The following is a 17,165-nucleotide window of genomic DNA, read 5'->3' on the forward strand; positions in this document are numbered from 1 at the left end:
CGAATGCGCGCGGAATGTCTAAGTCCGTGTCCCACTGGACATAAAGTCCGTATGACTTCCAACATGAAGAGCATCTAGAATGCAAACCCACGCTCGTGGACAACAAATGAAGACACTACTTCCGGCACCAACAGGTCTTCTCACGACGATCGCACAGCCGCATCCACATTCAGCGCTACGGCATCTTTGTTTCAGTTCAAATCCCTGAAACCACGTGAGACGCCTGATCTCCTAAAAACCCGTACGTTGATTGAATGATAGAATATGCTAGGGCTGTGCGGGGTTGTGAAAAGACTCACCTTCTGTATATGACTGAACGCTCCCAGGTCCTTATCGCTTGAAAAAGTTCACGTAGCCTGCATGCCGTGATGAGGTACAAAAATTAATGTCAAACATGCAAATGTGTCCCAAACTAGCTTACATGTAAAATACGCACGTATGTACCTGTTATATAGGACTCACGGACTAATATCCAACGATGAGCACTGGTCAGATGACAAAAAGAACCTGGCATGATGCACACAGTGATCTCAACCACTTTGGTCCTCATTTCGTATGAGACTTGAAATGATCGGAACATCCTTTCCCTCCCAGTCTGCAGAAGCCGAATCAACTGCAGACTGAGTTGTTATGACACCCCTTCTGTAGTTAGATGCCGTCTCGCGCAACTCGAACTGGATGGTCTCTGTGGCAGCTTGGACTTGCTCTGCGGCGATGCCGCGGTTGACGCGAATCATGATCAAATCGAACTGGATTCCAGCCATTTCCGTGACCTGTGTGCGCATGTAAGAATCGTAACGTTTACGGTCTCAAGGATTGAACTCACAATGCCTGAGGTAACATAAACCGCATTGCTTCTAGCTAAGTTCACAATCAAGGCGATAGCGGCGGTTGCGGTATATAGCAGAGCAGATTCGATGAGAATTCTGTTGACTTCGGAAAGTTTGATACGACTTCCGGTGGTCACTCTCATCCCGCTTGAGAAAGCCTGTGCAGACTGTTTATGGATGCGGTGAATCCGGTACACGATCAAACCTGCAACATGATTCATGGGTTGGGCAACAAAATACAGATGATATTGAGTGAACAAGACTTACCCGTCGTCATGATGTTGTTGGCAAGGGCCAGAGTAACGAAGCCGTCGACGAATGGCTGAACCGTTCTGGCATTAGCCAAGTTTGTGTTCTGCTCGAGTGTCGCCGTGTAGTATAATTCCGCCACAGCGCAGGCCGCATCGGCAAACCAGATGATGATGGGCGCAACGACTACCCAGCGTCTGCGAGTGTATATGACCAAACAACGGTAGATCTGTGTGCGCGTCAGCTTCTCACATTGCTGATAAAGACAGTCAACAAATATTCACCAAAGCTCCATCCGCAATCAACGTCTGTACGAATGTCCATACGCTCTGTACCAGAGTCTTCACAAGCCGTATTCATCAACATTATGTTCTCACGCACCCGAATAACGTTGGCCCAATTTGAGATATGTTCAAATTCGCCTGTGGCACCGCCAGGCCCCGTGTAGTAAATGAACGCTACGATGTTGTGATACAGGTTGAAGACAAGGTCGGTAGTCCCGATCACAAACAGCACAATCGCGACGGAGAGCATAGGCCAGTTGATGGATTTCCGGCTACCTTTGCTCCGGCGTATCCATGTCCACATATAGATGGCGAAGATCGTAGCATGAATGCCATAGATGACACTCTGGACGAAGAGGGACACAATCTGAGCTTCAGCAAAAGGAAAGTCAACCATGCTGGCAGAAGGACACCAGTGGGCAGCGAACGATAAATTTGACTCCTGGTGAGCAGATTTATCATCAGACAAAGCCAGGTGAACAGCTTACGTTGTCAAGGCTCACGGAGTGGAGCACTTAGATCACAGAGATCGCAACTTAGTTCAAGGGCTTGACATGCGGTGCCCAGAAGCTGTCTCATGTTGAATGCTCTCCACACACTCTGAAATGCTTACCAATCTCCGTGGTGGCCACTCGCATTCAAGAACCAGAGAAACGCCCTCAGAAAGAGAGGAATAGACGTTCCTAAAGCCTGACAAGCACTCGAGGATGTAGGAAGACTTGCTGATAACACAGCAATGACGCATGAGAAAATGTCTCATGACCTTGATTGATTAACGGCGCAGAAGCGCTTTAAAAACCTGACGGTCGATTATCGGCAGCCAATCCGGTATGCACAAATAGCAATTGAACCGGCACGCACCCAAACACTCACCATTGACATGGCAATTGACTGATGATCAGACCGCTGCATTGTATAACACGTAAAACGACATGTCAATGAAGCTACAAGACAGGATATGGGATTCGCACATGTAGTGTTTCTATTATAGTCGGGCCCTGGATTCATGAGCTCAGTCGGAGCACGCAAAAAAGATCCATCAGCGAAGGCTCATCGGAAACTGCTGTAATCTAGGTGTGGCTGAACACCCAAAATTTAAGGGCACGTTGATTCGATGTCCGACGTTCCCCACTTACCATCAAGTCCCCGGATAGGTCCCCTAGCACCTTGGAGAACGAAACTCTACGAGGGATTGAGGCACCAGAGAATCAGACATTCGAACGAGCATCGATTTCCGGACTGGCCACGTTGCAAGTTGCAACCGTTATGGTGTGAATGTCTGGAATGTCTGAGTCACTGCGTTTTCAGCAAAATTGAAATTCCATTAGTAAGCAGAACCGCCGCACGACCTCATCTGCAGAAGCGAATTCCAGCGGCCAACTAGCATAGATGCCATGGTCGAGTACGGCCGGTCGCAGTAGAGCGTACCCTGGTTAGTACCTAGCCAGTCTATCGCCGCGGACGCCGACTTCTGCCGCAGTGGAAATACATGACGTCCCCTGAGATCTTGCCAGGTCGCTTCACACTTTACACAGCAGCAAACCATATGTCTGTTCTCATGTGCGGACAGCTGGATCCTTCCCTTCGGCGGTATTTGGAATAACTTGTGCACAACCCGTGAACTTTGAAGGCTCCGGACCCGCGTCGCCATGACAAATGGTTATGAGTGTATGGATCAAATCGCAAGTCAGATGCGACAAAGGGCAAAAACTGCCACTGAGGCGGCCAAGAGTGGCAGTTACGAAAGGCGGACTCCAAGGTCTCCACTTATGATGTCTGTTCCAGCAATGTCGCAGCACTATTGATAAGGAGCGACATGTACAAACGCATCGCCTTTGGAGATGAGTGTCATCAGAATATTGATTCATGTATTGGCACGGAGTAATCTTTAGCGTTCACACATGGCACTTATGTTGAAAGCCATGGCTGCCTACGTTCGACGTCCTACACTTAGGACTCGCTATCCTGTTCAAAGGCCATCTTCATACATCGCGCACCGAGACTTGACATACTGAGTATAATACTATATAGTGACATTATTACATCCAACAAGCACAGAGCACATGCTCGTCGCCATAGATCAATAAATACATTTAAGCATGTCGGACAGTGGCCCGGGCGCTTAGGGCTCCGCATAACCCCCATTGAGTACTGAGGGAAGTTTCTTCTGGTCGCTGTGCTGGCTGGTGGACTGCATACTCACCGCGAGCTGGTGCATGGAGAATGCCTGGTCATCTGCCTGCGTCGAGCGGCCCGCTGCGGCAAATTCGGACAGTGAGTCCTGCCGTGGTGCGCGCTGCGCCCAGCCGAGCCCGACGCGCACGTTGATGAGCATGAATGAGATGCCTGCGACCATCGGCAGGCCACAGTTGCTGACGAACTGGAGGTTTGTCTGCGCCTCATACGTGACGAGGAAGAAGATCGTCCAGGTCCTGCGGAGCACGGGTCAGATCTGGCCGGGTGAAGTAGTTGGTTCAGGTTTCATACGTGTATAGAGCAGCGCTTTCGACAACGATGGCGAGGGGTCCCTGTGGTGTGTGGTCAGCATAACATCCGCGCTGGTCTCAGAATGGGCTACGCACGGTTAGGTTTCCGCCTCCATGTGCCTTCGAGGCCTTATTTACCCGCCAGATGCGCCATGCGATCATGACTGTAAAATGCACTGCGCGTCAGCACTGGGAACATATGGGCAGCGGGACGCTAACGTACCTGTACTGTACACGTTGGTGCTGAAGCGCAGAGCCCCAGTCAGCATCGACAGCGAACACTCGAAGCACGGCGTAGTGCTTACCAAAGCGTGAACACGCAGTTGCTCGTCAGCCAGCGGCCGGCTGCGCTGACGAAGATATCCTCCCCAATGTGCATGCGCGTCAGCTGGTACGTTGATCCGTACCCGCAGACTGCGTGCCGGTCAGCAACGGGTAAGCATATGAGGACTGGGGACTCAACTTGTCAGGCCGATGAGAGTACATACGGGGAATACGATCACACGATTGTCGTATGACCAGATCACCCACAGCCGGTATATCTGCAGAGGGATTGTGCTGTAAGCAATATGAGTGCTCGCATCCGTGCAGCACACGCACAATGATCGTGTCGTTAATGAGTGCCACGGTGATCAGTGCCGCGCTCTGCACGACCTCCGTCGGCTGGTTGAAGTTGGCGTAGAACAGCAGCGGGTTGGCGCCGCCCTCGAAGTTCACAAAAGCATCGAACAGACGGATGACGACGGTGAGCCAGTGCTGCGATTTCTGGTGAGCAAGGCGATAAGCGCGTAGACGAGCGACTGACGATGGTGTTGCAGATGATCAAAGCCACCCCGGCACCGATGAAGATCATGATGGACGTCGGCGGTGTTGCATCGCGGATACGAGGGCCGCTGCCCGACCGGGAGCCATCTCGCAGGCGATGGACGAGCAGCCACATGGACACGATAGAGAGCAGGAAGAAGATGCCGTATAGGAAGCTCTCCACGCAGACATTGGCGAGCTCGCCAGAGATGAGAGATATCACTGCCATGGGTGTCGGGTGCGAGATGCAGGGTACTTCGAAAGATCAGCAGGAGCTGCGCGCTGGAGAATATATCCGGAGCATCGTCGTGTCAGCCCGCGGAGCTGCGAGCGTATGCTATGCGGAGGTTCTGCTGATTATCAGGAAGCGACTGTCGTCGCGCGCCTGAGACGGGACTCGAAGTAACTATTTACGTTATGAACATTGTTCGCTTTCCGAATTCGAGTCTTGCGTTCCCATGCATCACGGTGAGTCGTGACTTGCGTTGTACATCATGCCGCTCTATCGTTGACGATGCAACTTCTGCAGTGGCGACAGTAACGCAATTTGCGCTCCCTTTCGGGAACCGAGAATTCAACAAGATCATGAATAATACGTGAAATATAAATATAATCACCTCAGGTTACTGGATGAACATTCACAGCAGAGCTCTGTTTGCGGAGCATGCTCGCTTGTTCTCCTAGCTAAGCGCTGCAGCACATGTCAACAGTATTCAGGAGACTTAATAGGCACAATGACTAGCACATACTGACTTTCAGCGATGCAATATGCGAGAGAACTTTTGTGGACAAAGGGTGAGAAGATGTGCACACGTTTGGAAGGAGTATTCGAGCTCAGAAGGGCAGGGTTGTGTCGGAGAATGACCATTTCGAGTCATGCCGGAGCGGCCACATTGCATTTTTGTCGCGGCGCTCCGATCAGGTTCTTCAGAATATGTGTGCATTTTGACAAACCCTGAGATCTGAGACGTTGAGCTACTAGGACCTCCAGACACAACTTGCAGTTTTTGAGCCCTATCAAGCATTAACATCGCCATACGATTCGAGTTGCCGCAGCTCGCAAAGCGGCGCAGGCTGTGTGATCATCGGTCGATGAAACGGGGAGTGCCGACATTAGATGCATGTGGTACGCGAGCATCCGGCGTTTCCTGGGCTTAAAAAGTACTGCTTTGTTCATGCTCATCAGTCACCGTCTCTGCGTCGCCATCAAGTTTGCAACAGATGATTGCCAATGCGGTATCAATCAACGGAGATGGGTATGTGCGATGATATGTATGGACCACCCGGCAGCGCCACAAGGCCTATAGTACGGGTCTTCGCCTTTGCAAATCTACCGTATGAGGCAGTCCGGCGGTAATTGAGAAATGCAGCAACCCTGTAGGTTTCCGGCCGAACAATTGACCCAATGACACCGCTGCTGTGCTATGAGCGGAACGTAGCCAGACCGATCGCGCTCTGCTCGGTGCATCCTCCTCCTCCAAGCCCCAACGGCCATTGCAAATATTCACCATCTGCACGCCATGCCAGACTCCTACCTCGCCCGTGTTCGCAAGCTCCCCCGCGCGCCAGCACCAAACGACCGCCCGGAGGACATCAAGGGCAACCTGTCGCTCGAGATGCGCCAGCTCGCGGTCAACTTCATGCGCTTTGCCATCGCAGACTTTCCTGGCAGTGATGTGTTCGGGCACGTGTTCCTGCGCGACATGCGCCTCACGGAGATCTACCTCCGCCGCGCAGCGATGGGTGGGCAGGCCGAGCTCGTCGCTGAAGATGTGTCTTTGGAGACGCTGCGTGGCGTGCCGCTGGAGGTGCAGCTTGTATGCGAGCTCCAGGTGCGGAAGGGTAAGCTTACATTCGTTCATTCGGCCGCACATCAGGATGACATGTCTGAGCAGACATGCTGAACCTACACGGCGTTCTCGCCGGGGCAGCTTCTGCGCATCTCATCGAACTGTGAGTCCTTCCGTGGGTGGGCTATGCGCCCACTGATTGTGGCGCAGAGGCACGTTCGGCCCCTTGCAGATCATGGGTTTCTACACAGACAACGACGCGTTCGGAGTGTCCACGAACATGAACCTGACCTTCCATGCCTCTGCCGGACTGTACGTGCAATCCATTCCTCTTGGCTTTAGAATACACCCTGATCATGGCAATCACGAAGCGGAACGAATCTCAGGATGGTGGGGACGTCGCTTGCTGTAAGCGGGCGGACGATGAGCGCGCGGTGCGAGGTGCGTGCACTTCTGCTCAGTGTACGCTCTGCTCTGACCACAGCGGTAGATCTATGACAAGGACAAGGGACGGCTGCTTGTGTCTGCAGTGCACACGTTCGCACCGTTCCAGGCAGCTCCGAAGAAAGCGACAACGGTCTCGAACAAACACTCGTCGAAGCTATGATAATGCCTCAACTCGTATTGACATTGCCTCTACGTGTTCTAACATTGTCTGTGGAAGTGGGTTGGCAGTGCAACCGCCTGCATCATGCGTCGCTCCGCCACGCCCACGAGTCGCAAGCACTATGCATGTCATATGGCTGACCCGTCGCATGGGCGGAATCGCGCCGAGCATGGAGCTGACCCAAGTCACCGTTTCGCAATGCATACCTGAGTTAGCCAACCGCAGTATTTGCATTCTAGAGCTATTCTGGTCGAGTTTCCCGTGACGGAATTGGGATAGGGTTCTGGGGACCTGTCATCCGTGGGACGTATCAATGAAATTGACATGAGTGGCGCTTGATCTTACGCGACGGCATTGTGGCGCTGCCCGCTCATTCGTTTCTGCCCTAGACTGGAAGCAGTTTTCTGAGATACAAGGAAGCCTGGACCGGATATCCTGGGGGTCCCTTCCCCTTGAATCGACTCAGCCGAGTAGACGATTAAAGTTTGGAATGTGCCTCTATCCTATGCATGCGGGTTTAACACGCAAGAAGCTCTTGCGCGCTCCTGATGTGAACCGCGCCCACGGTTGATATGCGCCTGCTCCGCGAAGCACGGCGGTTTGCAAGATGATCAAATCAGCAGATTCGAGACTGGCGACTGCTGCCATCTTTGTGCAAATTTACCAACCCGAACCCGCCAAACCCGTGCGTGTGGTTCTTCCCTGGTACATGTCACCGTCGATGCGCTCAGCGCTCTGGCTGCGGAAGGCGCAACCAGTGCCTTGTGCCTGTGCTCTCCGCCTTCACGTGCTAACTCCAACTGTTACATCGTTCCAACTGGTGCATTCCTGTAGCTCCAGGCCCTGAATATTGCAACGCTTGTGTTGAATACCATCAGCACCTTCAACCTGCCGCCACGCGAGGCATATCCTCCAATCGGGCTAGTGCAGAGAACCTACAGTACGAGAAGGGACGCAACATCCCCTACGACCACTGCCCATCATGTCCGCGGTCGAGGAGGGCAAACTGCACGAAATCGCGGCATCCTCGGAGCTGCCGAAGGGAGACATTCAGAACACCAACACACAGCAGGTCCCTCTCCCCAGTCCTGCGTTACCATCAATAGACATCCCAGATGGTGGCCTCCGTGCGTGGATGTCCGTCCTTGGAGGGTGAGTCTCGATTGTTTCTACGCGGGGGCGATGGCCTGATCGCACCATGCTCAGCTTCATTGTGTTATTTTGCACATTCGGGTACTCAAACTCGTTTGGTGTCTACCAGGCGTACTTTACACTCGCTGGGACATCGAGCTCGTCCAACATCAGCTGGATCGGCTCTCTGCAGGTCTGTCATAGGAAACCTCATAGTGCGGTCACGTTAACACATCTTCCCAGCTCTTCCTGGCATTCTCTATGGGGCTGCCCGCCGGACGACTGCTAGACAAGGGATACTTCCGCATCACCACAATCGTTGGAAGCGTGCTGTTTGTGTTCTCGTGAGTGAAGAGCGTTCTGACCACTTTTATCCCGCTCCTGACCGCGTGGCATAGGATGTTCATGCTCTCGTTGACCGATCCTCACGAGTACTAGCAGATCATCCTCTCACAAGGCATTGGGCTGGGACTCGGTAGCGGGCTGCTGTTAGTCCCCGCCCAATCCGTGCAAGCGCACCACTGGAGGCGACGGCGTGCATTCGCCATCGGGATCGTGGCATCAGGCACGACCTCGCACTGTCGGTACATTCAATTTCATGCTGATCGGTCCTCCCAGGTGCCGGTGTCGGCGGGATTGTGTACCCGATCATGCTCAACCAGCTCATACATGGCTCGGCGGGGTTCGCGTGGGGCGTACGCGCGTCGGCGTTCATGACGCTCGGTTTGCTCGCCATCGCCAACTGTCTCATGACCACACGGCTGCCTGAAAGGAAGGACGGGCTGGCATCCATGGGCATGCTCAAGGCTATCTTTGCCGACCTCGCATATACGGCACTGCAGATCGGGTACGCCGCTGCTGTTCGGTGCGATCAGATGTGTGCTTAGATGGCCCCAGGTTCTTCCTGACGCTCTGGGGACTGTACTATCCATGTCCGTCCTCATCCGTTCTGTACGTTGTGCTCCTTTAACGCCGCCTCGCAGACTTCTACCTCCAATTATGGGTGAACCTCCATGGGCTATCCGAGAACCTCGCATTCTATACCGTGCGGGCCATTCCCATCCAGACGCCACGCCGCACACCACTGACTGCCGGACAGATTGCGATCCTGAATGCGGGCTCGATCCCGGGGCGGGTCGTGCTGAACATACTCGCGGACGACTTTGGGGTGTTCAATGTGCTGTGTCCCGTCATCCTCATCATGGGCGTGCTTGTGTTCGCGATGTTCGGCGTGACGCATACTGGCTCGGTCATCGTCTTCGCGCTCCTGTACGGATTCTTCAGCGGCTCCTGTGCGTGCTCCCGCTGTCCACTCTGCGTACGCTGACCTGTGCTCGTAGACCTCTCATTGTCCGCCGCAGCACTTGCATCGCTGGCAAAGAGCGTAGATGAAGTCGGGTGCGTGTAGCGAGTAAGCTCGAGCCTGTACTGCTGATCATGCAACTCTACTGCGAGCAGCGTCCGTCTCGGTGCAGCATACTTCATGGCGTCGTTCGCGTTCCTCACGGGCACGCCGATCAATGGCGCACTGCTTGGGACCGATGATCGGTGGTACCGGCCGACCGTGTTCAGCGGGGTAAGTGGTCCGGCTGTGTCTGGCATTTTGTGTGCTCATCATGATTAGGTCGTACTCGTTGTCGGGTCTGTGTTCACCATCATCGCGCGATTCATGTATGCACGACGCAAGGGCGTGCACCGCGTTTAATGGACCATGTCTGCATGTCCTGATTGCATCAATCAGTGGCGATACTGTCTTCCGTTTCATAGCGTATTGCATCTAATCTATAACAACTCATCCTAGCTATGGGGTCAACATGAGGCCCGGTTGCCAGCGAAATTACAGGGTTTGGCTGTGTTCTTCTTTTTCTAACACCAGATGTCGTGATTGCACAGGGGGCTAACATGTAAGCTCTGGCGTGAAGCCCATCTTGCTTGCCGGCATGCATGGTACTCAACGATGAGCCGCATGCGCCACCCTAAGCCTGAACATAGAACATCGGGCATTGGCCAGTGAACGCTGAAAATGCTAGATGCTGATAATCGTACAGGTTGCAACGGTAGTTTGGCGGCTCTGCTCGTTCAATCGGATTGAATCCGCGTGCTTTGCGGAATGGGCGCGTTCGAGTTACATGATAGAACGAACTTGAATGGCTAGGGCGCGACTGCCACTCTCGCCCGCACTTGAAGCGCTGAAACGGCTGGAGTTAGCGCCAGGCGTCTGATCTTCGAAGTCCCATCATCACCACGCTGTTCATCTGTGATGTTGACGGATTGTTAACTTCCGATTCACTCCGGAAATTCTTGAAGTGGACCGTAGCAGTGCCGGACATCGATGAGCGCGGTGATTTGTAATAATACCATCAATGCTGATAGCGAAACGAGCGGGATTCAGGTGATCCCGAACAACAACTCACCTATAAATTTAGACTGAGTCACAAAACTGAAGTACATGCTCATTCGACAACAGTATCTACTCCACTGAATATTTTTCTGAAGACGATGTCTTGCTCCCAGGAAGCGGTCGAGCCGGCAAAATACATGTACGTAGTACAATTCTCAGCATGATCATCTTATGTATTCTCACTGCTACTGCAGGCCGACAGAGAGGGCCCAGCACTGGCAGGCATTTTCATGAATACCATGTACGTCGTTCTTATATGACGACATTTTACTTATGGACCTGATTCGGCAGGTTGTATGGAGTGATGGTTACCCAGACGTTCTATTACTACTCGAACTATGCACGGTCTGCCACTATCTTTCCTTTTGATACGACATCTTGCACTGACAACACAACTCCAGCGACTCTAAATGGTTGAAATATTATGTCAGCGTGCATTATCTCGTCCAATGCTCATCATTGACACGCTGTCAGGTTGGAATCTTGTTTCTCGCCGACACCATGAACACCATCTTCAATATGTGGTTCATCTACAATGTGCTCGTGAATCAGTTTGGTTCGTGGGCCACTCTATAGTGCGCTCATACTACAATGCTCATGGTCGCTCTCTTTGTTTTAGGAAGCCTCAAAGGAGTCGCGTTAGCCAACTGGTGTAAGTAATCGGTTGGGTTAAAGTTGTCTCTATCGCTCACTTTGCGATATTCTTGCAGTATTTGAAACAGGGAAGTTTCCACGCATGTTTCGTCCAATTTTTAGGTCTAATTTGAAGACTCCTGCAGAAGAGGCTATGGCGGTATGTATCTTCCTGCGGCAACCCACAAAATACCACAAGACTCACTACGTGCAAGGGGATTATCGGGCTTCAGGTTCAGCTATTCTATGCGTGGCGCATCCGCCAGCTGACGGGGAAGAAATGGCTTGTGGGCCTTATTGTGACACTGTCTGTGATCGGATGCTGTGAGCCGGTTCTCTGACTGTGTTGTTCGTACTCATTTGATTGCCCTGAGCCCTCTATAGTGATGGCACTCGGAACGGCAATTGGCATCGCATTTAGACCTGAAATCACACAGTTAGACCGATACAAGGTAAAATCGCGAATACTTAACGAAAAAACATTACTCATAATTCCTACAGCAATTTGTCAGTACCTGGTTGGCTGCGGCTGCTTGCGCCGACATCACGATTTCCGTCTCACTTATCTATTACTTGGTCCGTCCCCACCTCCTGCAAAAAGCCAGGGTTTCTGAGTGCTTAAATATATAGCACACCCGTCGCACGGGCCTACCTCGTACAGATACATTGATCACTAGGCTTATACAGCGTGAGCGGTTTCGAACGTATTATACAACCACAAAGTTGACTTTGTGGCAGTCACTATGTCTTATGGTCTACTTACTTCAAGTTTCGCCTTGATAGACATCATTGCATTCTTCGCTGATGTGAGACGTCTAGCAATTCGTCATTACATACGAATAAAGCTAACATTTTCCTCAGAGCGGCGGTTTGCACCTTGGTGAGCTCTATTAGATTGACTACATTGTACCATTGATCGAACGCTGTCTTAGCTTTTAATTATACGTTGTGCAAGTTGTACGTACTTCATTTTGGCTATATAAGACCTGCATATTGACTGTGAGTTCGAAATGTGATAGGTACAGCAACTCAATGATGTCTAGCTTGAATTCACGAGACATATTGTCTACCGTGTTAACAGCACATTCAACATTTCAAGTGGCATCTGTCCCGATGGTAAATCTTCACGTCAAGTTCATCACTGGCTACATTGAGTAAGTACATCATTGAAATTGTAAGGATTCCAATCGCCCGGTGTCAACAGGTGTCAAGAGCTCAACAACGCAGGTGCGCATGTAATCTAACTGCTGCAAACAACATTGCTAATCGCCCACACCTTGCAGGTAGTTATCGGTTCAGAATCTCACAAAATGGTTAACATGTCTCGCCGGTCTCTCAACCTTGCTGGAGATACTGCGAGTGATCTAAAGGTTAAAGCTGTGGTGTAACCATGCTGCTTCGAAGATATATTGCTTTCAGAACAACGGTTAGGTTTATGATCGTCGTCGAATTTGTCTGAATCATGAAGGTGTCAAAGGCTACGAGAGACCGTGCTCTGTTTTCTGCTATGAAGTCCATACGGTTCAATGCGTGTTCACCAAGTTGAAAGCCCGCGAGATCCGAGCAACCTAATCCAAAGCTACCAAAGACAGCCGGTGGTACGGGGTCGCAGCATGGACAACCATGTTTCATCTACTCTAAGCAGCTCAACGTCTATGTACAGTCGTATGCGTGAATCTGACATTATGCGCATAATCACCTGCTAGGGGCCTACGGTGAACAGGGCAAAGTCAAAATTGATATTTTCGCCCTGACACAACGGTTCCTCTGCATCAGCGTTAGGCATTCGCCATCAGTAAGGGGAAATAAATTGGTAAGGTGACAATACGCGCATTGAGCACGATCGCACTAATGATACACAAGCGTCGTGTTGACTTATCATGTTCAGGTACTTATTGCTTTCTCTGATATTTGCTCACACGTCAATATAGGTGAGCACGTCGTTGTCATGTTACGATCAGGATCAGTCGAGATCGGCAATATCGCAGCGTTCCTTACCATCAAGCTCTGAGCAGCATCCCAGAGGATAAAGAATGTGGCGTATAAGTGTGGGTATCGCTCGTGGCATCGGATACTCTCAGGCATATCAAAGATGTGACGCTGAGTTGTATTCGCGAAATGGCATGGGTGAGGAGAAAGCATACGATCAAGCGTTATTCAACAACTACAGATCAGCTTACAGGACCGGCACGCCATAATCACGAAACTGAGGAATTGGGAACAAGATACAGTTCAAGCATATTTCATGCCCTTGATGACATCAGCCGCTACGACAGAAATTATTAGTGAGAATCTATTGAGAACAATCGATGGCGGCATACCCATCTCGGCAATCCCGTAGGCAAGAACTGGATCGAATCGATGTCAGCTTTGTAATGCGCATTTGAGTGTGATGATACCTTGTGGATGAGCCGCGGGCTCAAGTGGGAAAATAGAGAGATCAACAACACGAATATTCTTGGTCCCATATATCTATGTCATCCGCGATGCATACTGAGTCTAGAGCAGAAACATTATGCATGATGCACGCCAACCTTAAAATTCGGATCAACCACGCCGCCCTTATCCTTAGGCGACATAGACAAACTTCCAACTGCATCTGGACGTGGATGAGCATTATGAGTATGTAGCAGGGATAACAAAATGCTTACGCCAGGCTGTACCGAAGCGGGCACGTACATGCTCTATTCAAACATATCAATATCGCCTAGAGATTCAATTATGTGATGCGTGTTGACGCACCGCGTAGTTGATTCTCGTCGGTGACATTGGGTCCCGGAAGCAGCTCCACAGAAATGAGATCCTTGAAAGGTTCCGTCTGTGAAACGTTCCGCGCGAACTTGAGACCCTCCAACATTATCTCCAGGTCGACTTCTTGCTCATAATAATGAGGATCGATAATCGGAGCTGCCTTCGGGTCCGCGGAGCTAATATGCTACGGACATTTTATGTCTCGTCATGATGCTCCGTGACTGTGAAACTATACAAACTCACAATCGTACCACGAGAGAATGGATGACTGAGCACAGGTAAGAGAGCGAGACGGGGAATTCCTGAAGCTATTCAACCAATTTGGTTACCGACATTTGAATGGACATAGACAGATACTCACTATTAGGACGGAATGGCGAGAATGGGAATAACATCAACTCCACGTCGGGCACCTGTGGGTTCCTCAACAGCTCCAGTTGCAATTGATATTGTTCGTTCAGCCCAGGCGGATATTCTGCACCCCCCTGCTTTACTTTGGCAGCTTGCATGGATATGATGGTGTCGGCTCGATCTGAGATGCCTTGAAGAGAGAGGTAGGTGATACTAGTCCAGGCGAGTGACAGCGGGCCCACGGCATCGGGACTAGAAAAAATGTACAGATTTATAGTGTCAGGAACGCGAGGTATATTGACACCCACTATAGTTCCTTGAGTTTGTCCTGGAAGGTGGAATCTTTCATCAAATCCCCGGTGACAATGTTGCGATCGCCACGCATATCTGACAGAAAATTATGAGAATGCTAGCATGCTACGCTGAATTGCTGCTCTTACCGAATACAAGACCAGGGTGAGTGACATGATCCTGAATGTTAGTCCCAACAGCTGGGAGATTGTGGACGACTGGTATGCCGAGAGGCTCCAAAATCGCACGGTCACCAATTCCGCTCAATTCTAGAATGTTCGGGGACTTGATAGTACTGAGGACAAAGATAAGGAAGGACACTCTGACAGCAGCAGAGACAGTGAGTCACTGACCCTGCAGAGAGGATTACCTCGAGCCGAACGTGGACTCGATGCAGTGCACCTCCGTGCTCAAACTCGACATTAGTAGCAACAATCTCTTCGCTTTCTTTTTGAGTGACAATCTTTGTAACGTATGCTTCACTCAAAACCTTCAGATTAGGCCGCTCTTCCAGCACTGGAAAGAGGTAATGCTGCAGACCATTGTCAGCACAAATTCTTGCATTGTCATGTGATGGGACGGACCGAGGCAGAATAGGCTCTAGTCTCATTGGCCGGCTCTATACTCGAAATGATCTTAGTGGTTCCAAGAAGCTGTCGACAAGAGAAAGTTTAAACCGGCTCAAAATCAATTACAGGAAATGCCTACCTCACCGCCTAGCTGGATCAGATCTGAACGTAAGTGTATGCCTCTCACTAGTGGAGATTATTACGAACCATGTCTGCGACAGTCGAAACACCGTTCTTCTCAAGGCTCTACTCCAGTGTCAGAATTTCCAAGTAGTAGTAGAGAACGCAGGAGGGATACCTGCTGCAACTCATATTCGACACCAACGCTCATCCGAGCAAATGAAAGAGGAATAGGACCTATGTTGCGTGCGAAGGATCAGTATAGAAATCAGCACGCTATATTGTAGCTCTACCATCAGTTCCGATGGATTCTTTTACAAAGAGATCCCGATAGTCCTTCTGAGACTTCATAACATCCGGTGACATAAACCTAGAAACGTTTCAACCGAAATCTCACTGACAAAGCTCGTGTACGTGCCTCTCGGACTTCTGAGAGTACATGCAGAAACGATCAAAGTTCCATCCTAGGTTGCCGAGCCTCTCGATCGCTAGGTGCTTTTCAGCGACGCGACAATCGTGGCCCGTCAAAAGCATACCATCGAACTCGTCATGTTGCGGCCTCGTCCATCCCATTAAATTCATCGCGGACGATCCACCCAGCCCCTTGCCCCTATACACAAGATCTACTGGGAACCAGTATGCAAAGAATGCCGGTGACGACTCACCTATTCCAGGGCATGCTCTGGCCACCGGCATGTGTTTGTGGCACGACTGGAAAAGCCCAATCATATTCTGGATTCATGAATTGTTCTAACCAGCCATCAGGCTTCGCTACATGATCAGTTCATGTCAGGGAATTCATCGAGGAGGATAAGATAAACGGACTGATGAGAGGATCATCAATATGAGCTTTGCCGGCTTCGAGGACCGCTATGGAAACGCGAGGATTCTCGCTAAGCCTGTTAGCAAGTGCGAGTCCGGCAGTCTGTCGGACATTGTCTCATCACTGTCATCATCTTCAATGAGCGCACACCTACCCCACCGCCTGCGAATACGGATCATGAGTATGCTGCTAGTACGATAGCAAACAGAGCGCTAACCGATTATAACGTAGTCGAAAGATATACCCGCAACGTCAGAAAGTACTGGAAGTTTGTGCTGCATGTTTTCTCAGTGCACAATGCGGATTGGCCCGTCTTGACGTCGGAGTAGACGTTGTGTAGGCAAAGCGATTGCAAGTCTGAAGCGTCTTGTATGAGGAACCCCGCGAAGATTGCTTGCACATTAGTAATGATGGAAGGCCTTCAAGGTTCTCGGAGAAGAGTTCGCAAAGATGCATTGCAGAGCGCTGACCGGTGACCATCAAATTCGCGGCTCAACTTCTCATCATGATCCTGATCGCAACGCCATCGATAAAGAATTTACCGAATTCAATTTACATTGGGAGCTGCTGAACAACGCTTGGAGGAGGTTCGTGGAATCGTTAGTGGGGCCGTCACTGCACTGTGGAATCGATTTTTACATACTATAATTGGCCGGCGCTTCGTCTCACTGGGCGACAGCGTTGTGGCGTTACTCGCTTGCTGGCATCGGCTCGTTCGCTTCTGTTTATCGATGCCCTAGGATAGTCTGATTGGTTCTTTTGACAGGCTCAGATTTGGGTCTAGCTAATTTGAGGTACTTTTTTCTCATCTTAAACATACATGTTTCACGGAAAATACGACTTCCGGGCGGCGAGAAAATCTGGATGCTTTCGAAGAGCGTCACACCATCATTCTTGGATCGAAGCCTATTAATGCACCCGCGCTGGATGCGCATCTGCTCCGCGAAGCACGGCAGTTTGCAAGCGTCGAACCAGCAGCCTGACATCCACACGGAGCTTCCTAGAGATGGCGCACATGCTACGGTAAAGTTCCACAAGTGCGTGA

At 50.9% G+C, this 17,165-nt stretch overlaps 6 protein-coding genes across 6 annotated transcripts; 3 read left to right on the top strand and 3 right to left on the bottom strand.

Annotated features, from left to right (window-relative positions):
* Positions 1-530: 530 nt before the first annotated feature.
* On the bottom strand, positions 531-1,760 carry LAESUDRAFT_655190 (uncharacterized protein; the record flags this gene model as incomplete). Its single annotated transcript, XM_040904541.1, has 5 exons — positions 531-773; positions 827-1,035; positions 1,071-1,308; positions 1,364-1,420; positions 1,461-1,760. The coding sequence occupies 5 exons, from the start codon at positions 1,758-1,760 to the stop codon at positions 531-533; spliced, it is 1,047 nt and encodes a 348-aa protein (XP_040763520.1).
* Positions 1,761-3,485: 1,725 nt separating this feature from the next.
* Positions 3,486-4,882, bottom strand: LAESUDRAFT_655170 (uncharacterized protein; the record flags this gene model as incomplete). Its single annotated transcript, XM_040904538.1, has 8 exons — positions 3,486-3,795; positions 3,851-3,891; positions 3,946-4,013; positions 4,073-4,092; positions 4,155-4,263; positions 4,313-4,391; positions 4,450-4,605; positions 4,682-4,882. The coding sequence occupies 8 exons, from the start codon at positions 4,880-4,882 to the stop codon at positions 3,486-3,488; spliced, it is 984 nt and encodes a 327-aa protein (XP_040763521.1).
* A 1,291-nt stretch (positions 4,883-6,173) lies between these two features.
* Positions 6,174-6,610, top strand: LAESUDRAFT_655038 (uncharacterized protein; the record flags this gene model as incomplete). Its single annotated transcript, XM_040904528.1, has 2 exons — positions 6,174-6,495; positions 6,549-6,610. 2 exons carry the CDS (start codon positions 6,174-6,176, stop codon positions 6,608-6,610), a joined length of 384 nt encoding a protein of 127 aa, XP_040763522.1.
* Positions 6,611-8,032: 1,422 nt separating this feature from the next.
* On the top strand, positions 8,033-9,886 carry LAESUDRAFT_760014 (MFS general substrate transporter; the record flags this gene model as incomplete). The annotated part of the gene is made up of 11 exons (XM_040912672.1): positions 8,033-8,202; positions 8,257-8,374; positions 8,425-8,525; positions 8,580-8,612; positions 8,661-8,761; positions 8,800-9,028; positions 9,079-9,113; positions 9,165-9,473; positions 9,522-9,579; positions 9,640-9,757; positions 9,806-9,886. The coding sequence occupies 11 exons, from the start codon at positions 8,033-8,035 to the stop codon at positions 9,884-9,886; spliced, it is 1,353 nt and encodes a 450-aa protein (XP_040763523.1).
* Positions 9,887-10,676: 790 nt separating this feature from the next.
* LAESUDRAFT_813307 (uncharacterized protein) lies at positions 10,677-12,626 on the top strand. Its single transcript, XM_040914475.1, has 17 exons — positions 10,677-10,721; positions 10,777-10,823; positions 10,874-10,927; positions 10,984-11,008; positions 11,057-11,138; positions 11,202-11,234; positions 11,293-11,375; positions 11,431-11,539; positions 11,600-11,667; positions 11,717-11,791; positions 11,846-11,903; positions 11,954-12,021; positions 12,077-12,095; positions 12,148-12,172; positions 12,235-12,331; positions 12,395-12,442; positions 12,499-12,626. Exons 2-17 carry the CDS (start codon positions 10,813-10,815, stop codon positions 12,601-12,603), a joined length of 960 nt encoding a protein of 319 aa, XP_040763524.1. The 5' UTR covers positions 10,677-10,721; positions 10,777-10,812; the 3' UTR covers positions 12,604-12,626.
* Positions 12,627-13,307: 681 nt separating this feature from the next.
* On the bottom strand, positions 13,308-16,525 carry LAESUDRAFT_726731 (GMC oxidoreductase). Its single transcript, XM_040909090.1, has 22 exons — positions 16,338-16,525; positions 16,275-16,282; positions 16,123-16,222; positions 15,963-16,068; positions 15,834-15,907; positions 15,716-15,785; positions 15,591-15,667; positions 15,476-15,534; positions 15,385-15,423; positions 15,317-15,328; positions 15,193-15,261; positions 14,962-15,140; positions 14,758-14,903; positions 14,626-14,704; positions 14,328-14,569; positions 14,210-14,274; positions 13,958-14,150; positions 13,867-13,899; positions 13,750-13,814; positions 13,615-13,687; positions 13,537-13,563; positions 13,308-13,482 (listed from the first exon to the last, which is right to left on the bottom strand). The coding sequence occupies exons 1-22, from the start codon at positions 16,399-16,401 to the stop codon at positions 13,448-13,450; spliced, it is 1,815 nt and encodes a 604-aa protein (XP_040763525.1). The 5' UTR covers positions 16,402-16,525; the 3' UTR covers positions 13,308-13,447.
* Positions 16,526-17,165: the final 640 nt, after the last annotated feature.

The sequence above is a fragment of the Laetiporus sulphureus genome (genome assembly GCF_001632365.1).
Source record: "Laetiporus sulphureus 93-53 unplaced genomic scaffold LAESUscaffold_24, whole genome shotgun sequence".
NCBI lineage: Eukaryota > Fungi > Basidiomycota > Agaricomycetes > Polyporales > Laetiporaceae > Laetiporus > Laetiporus sulphureus.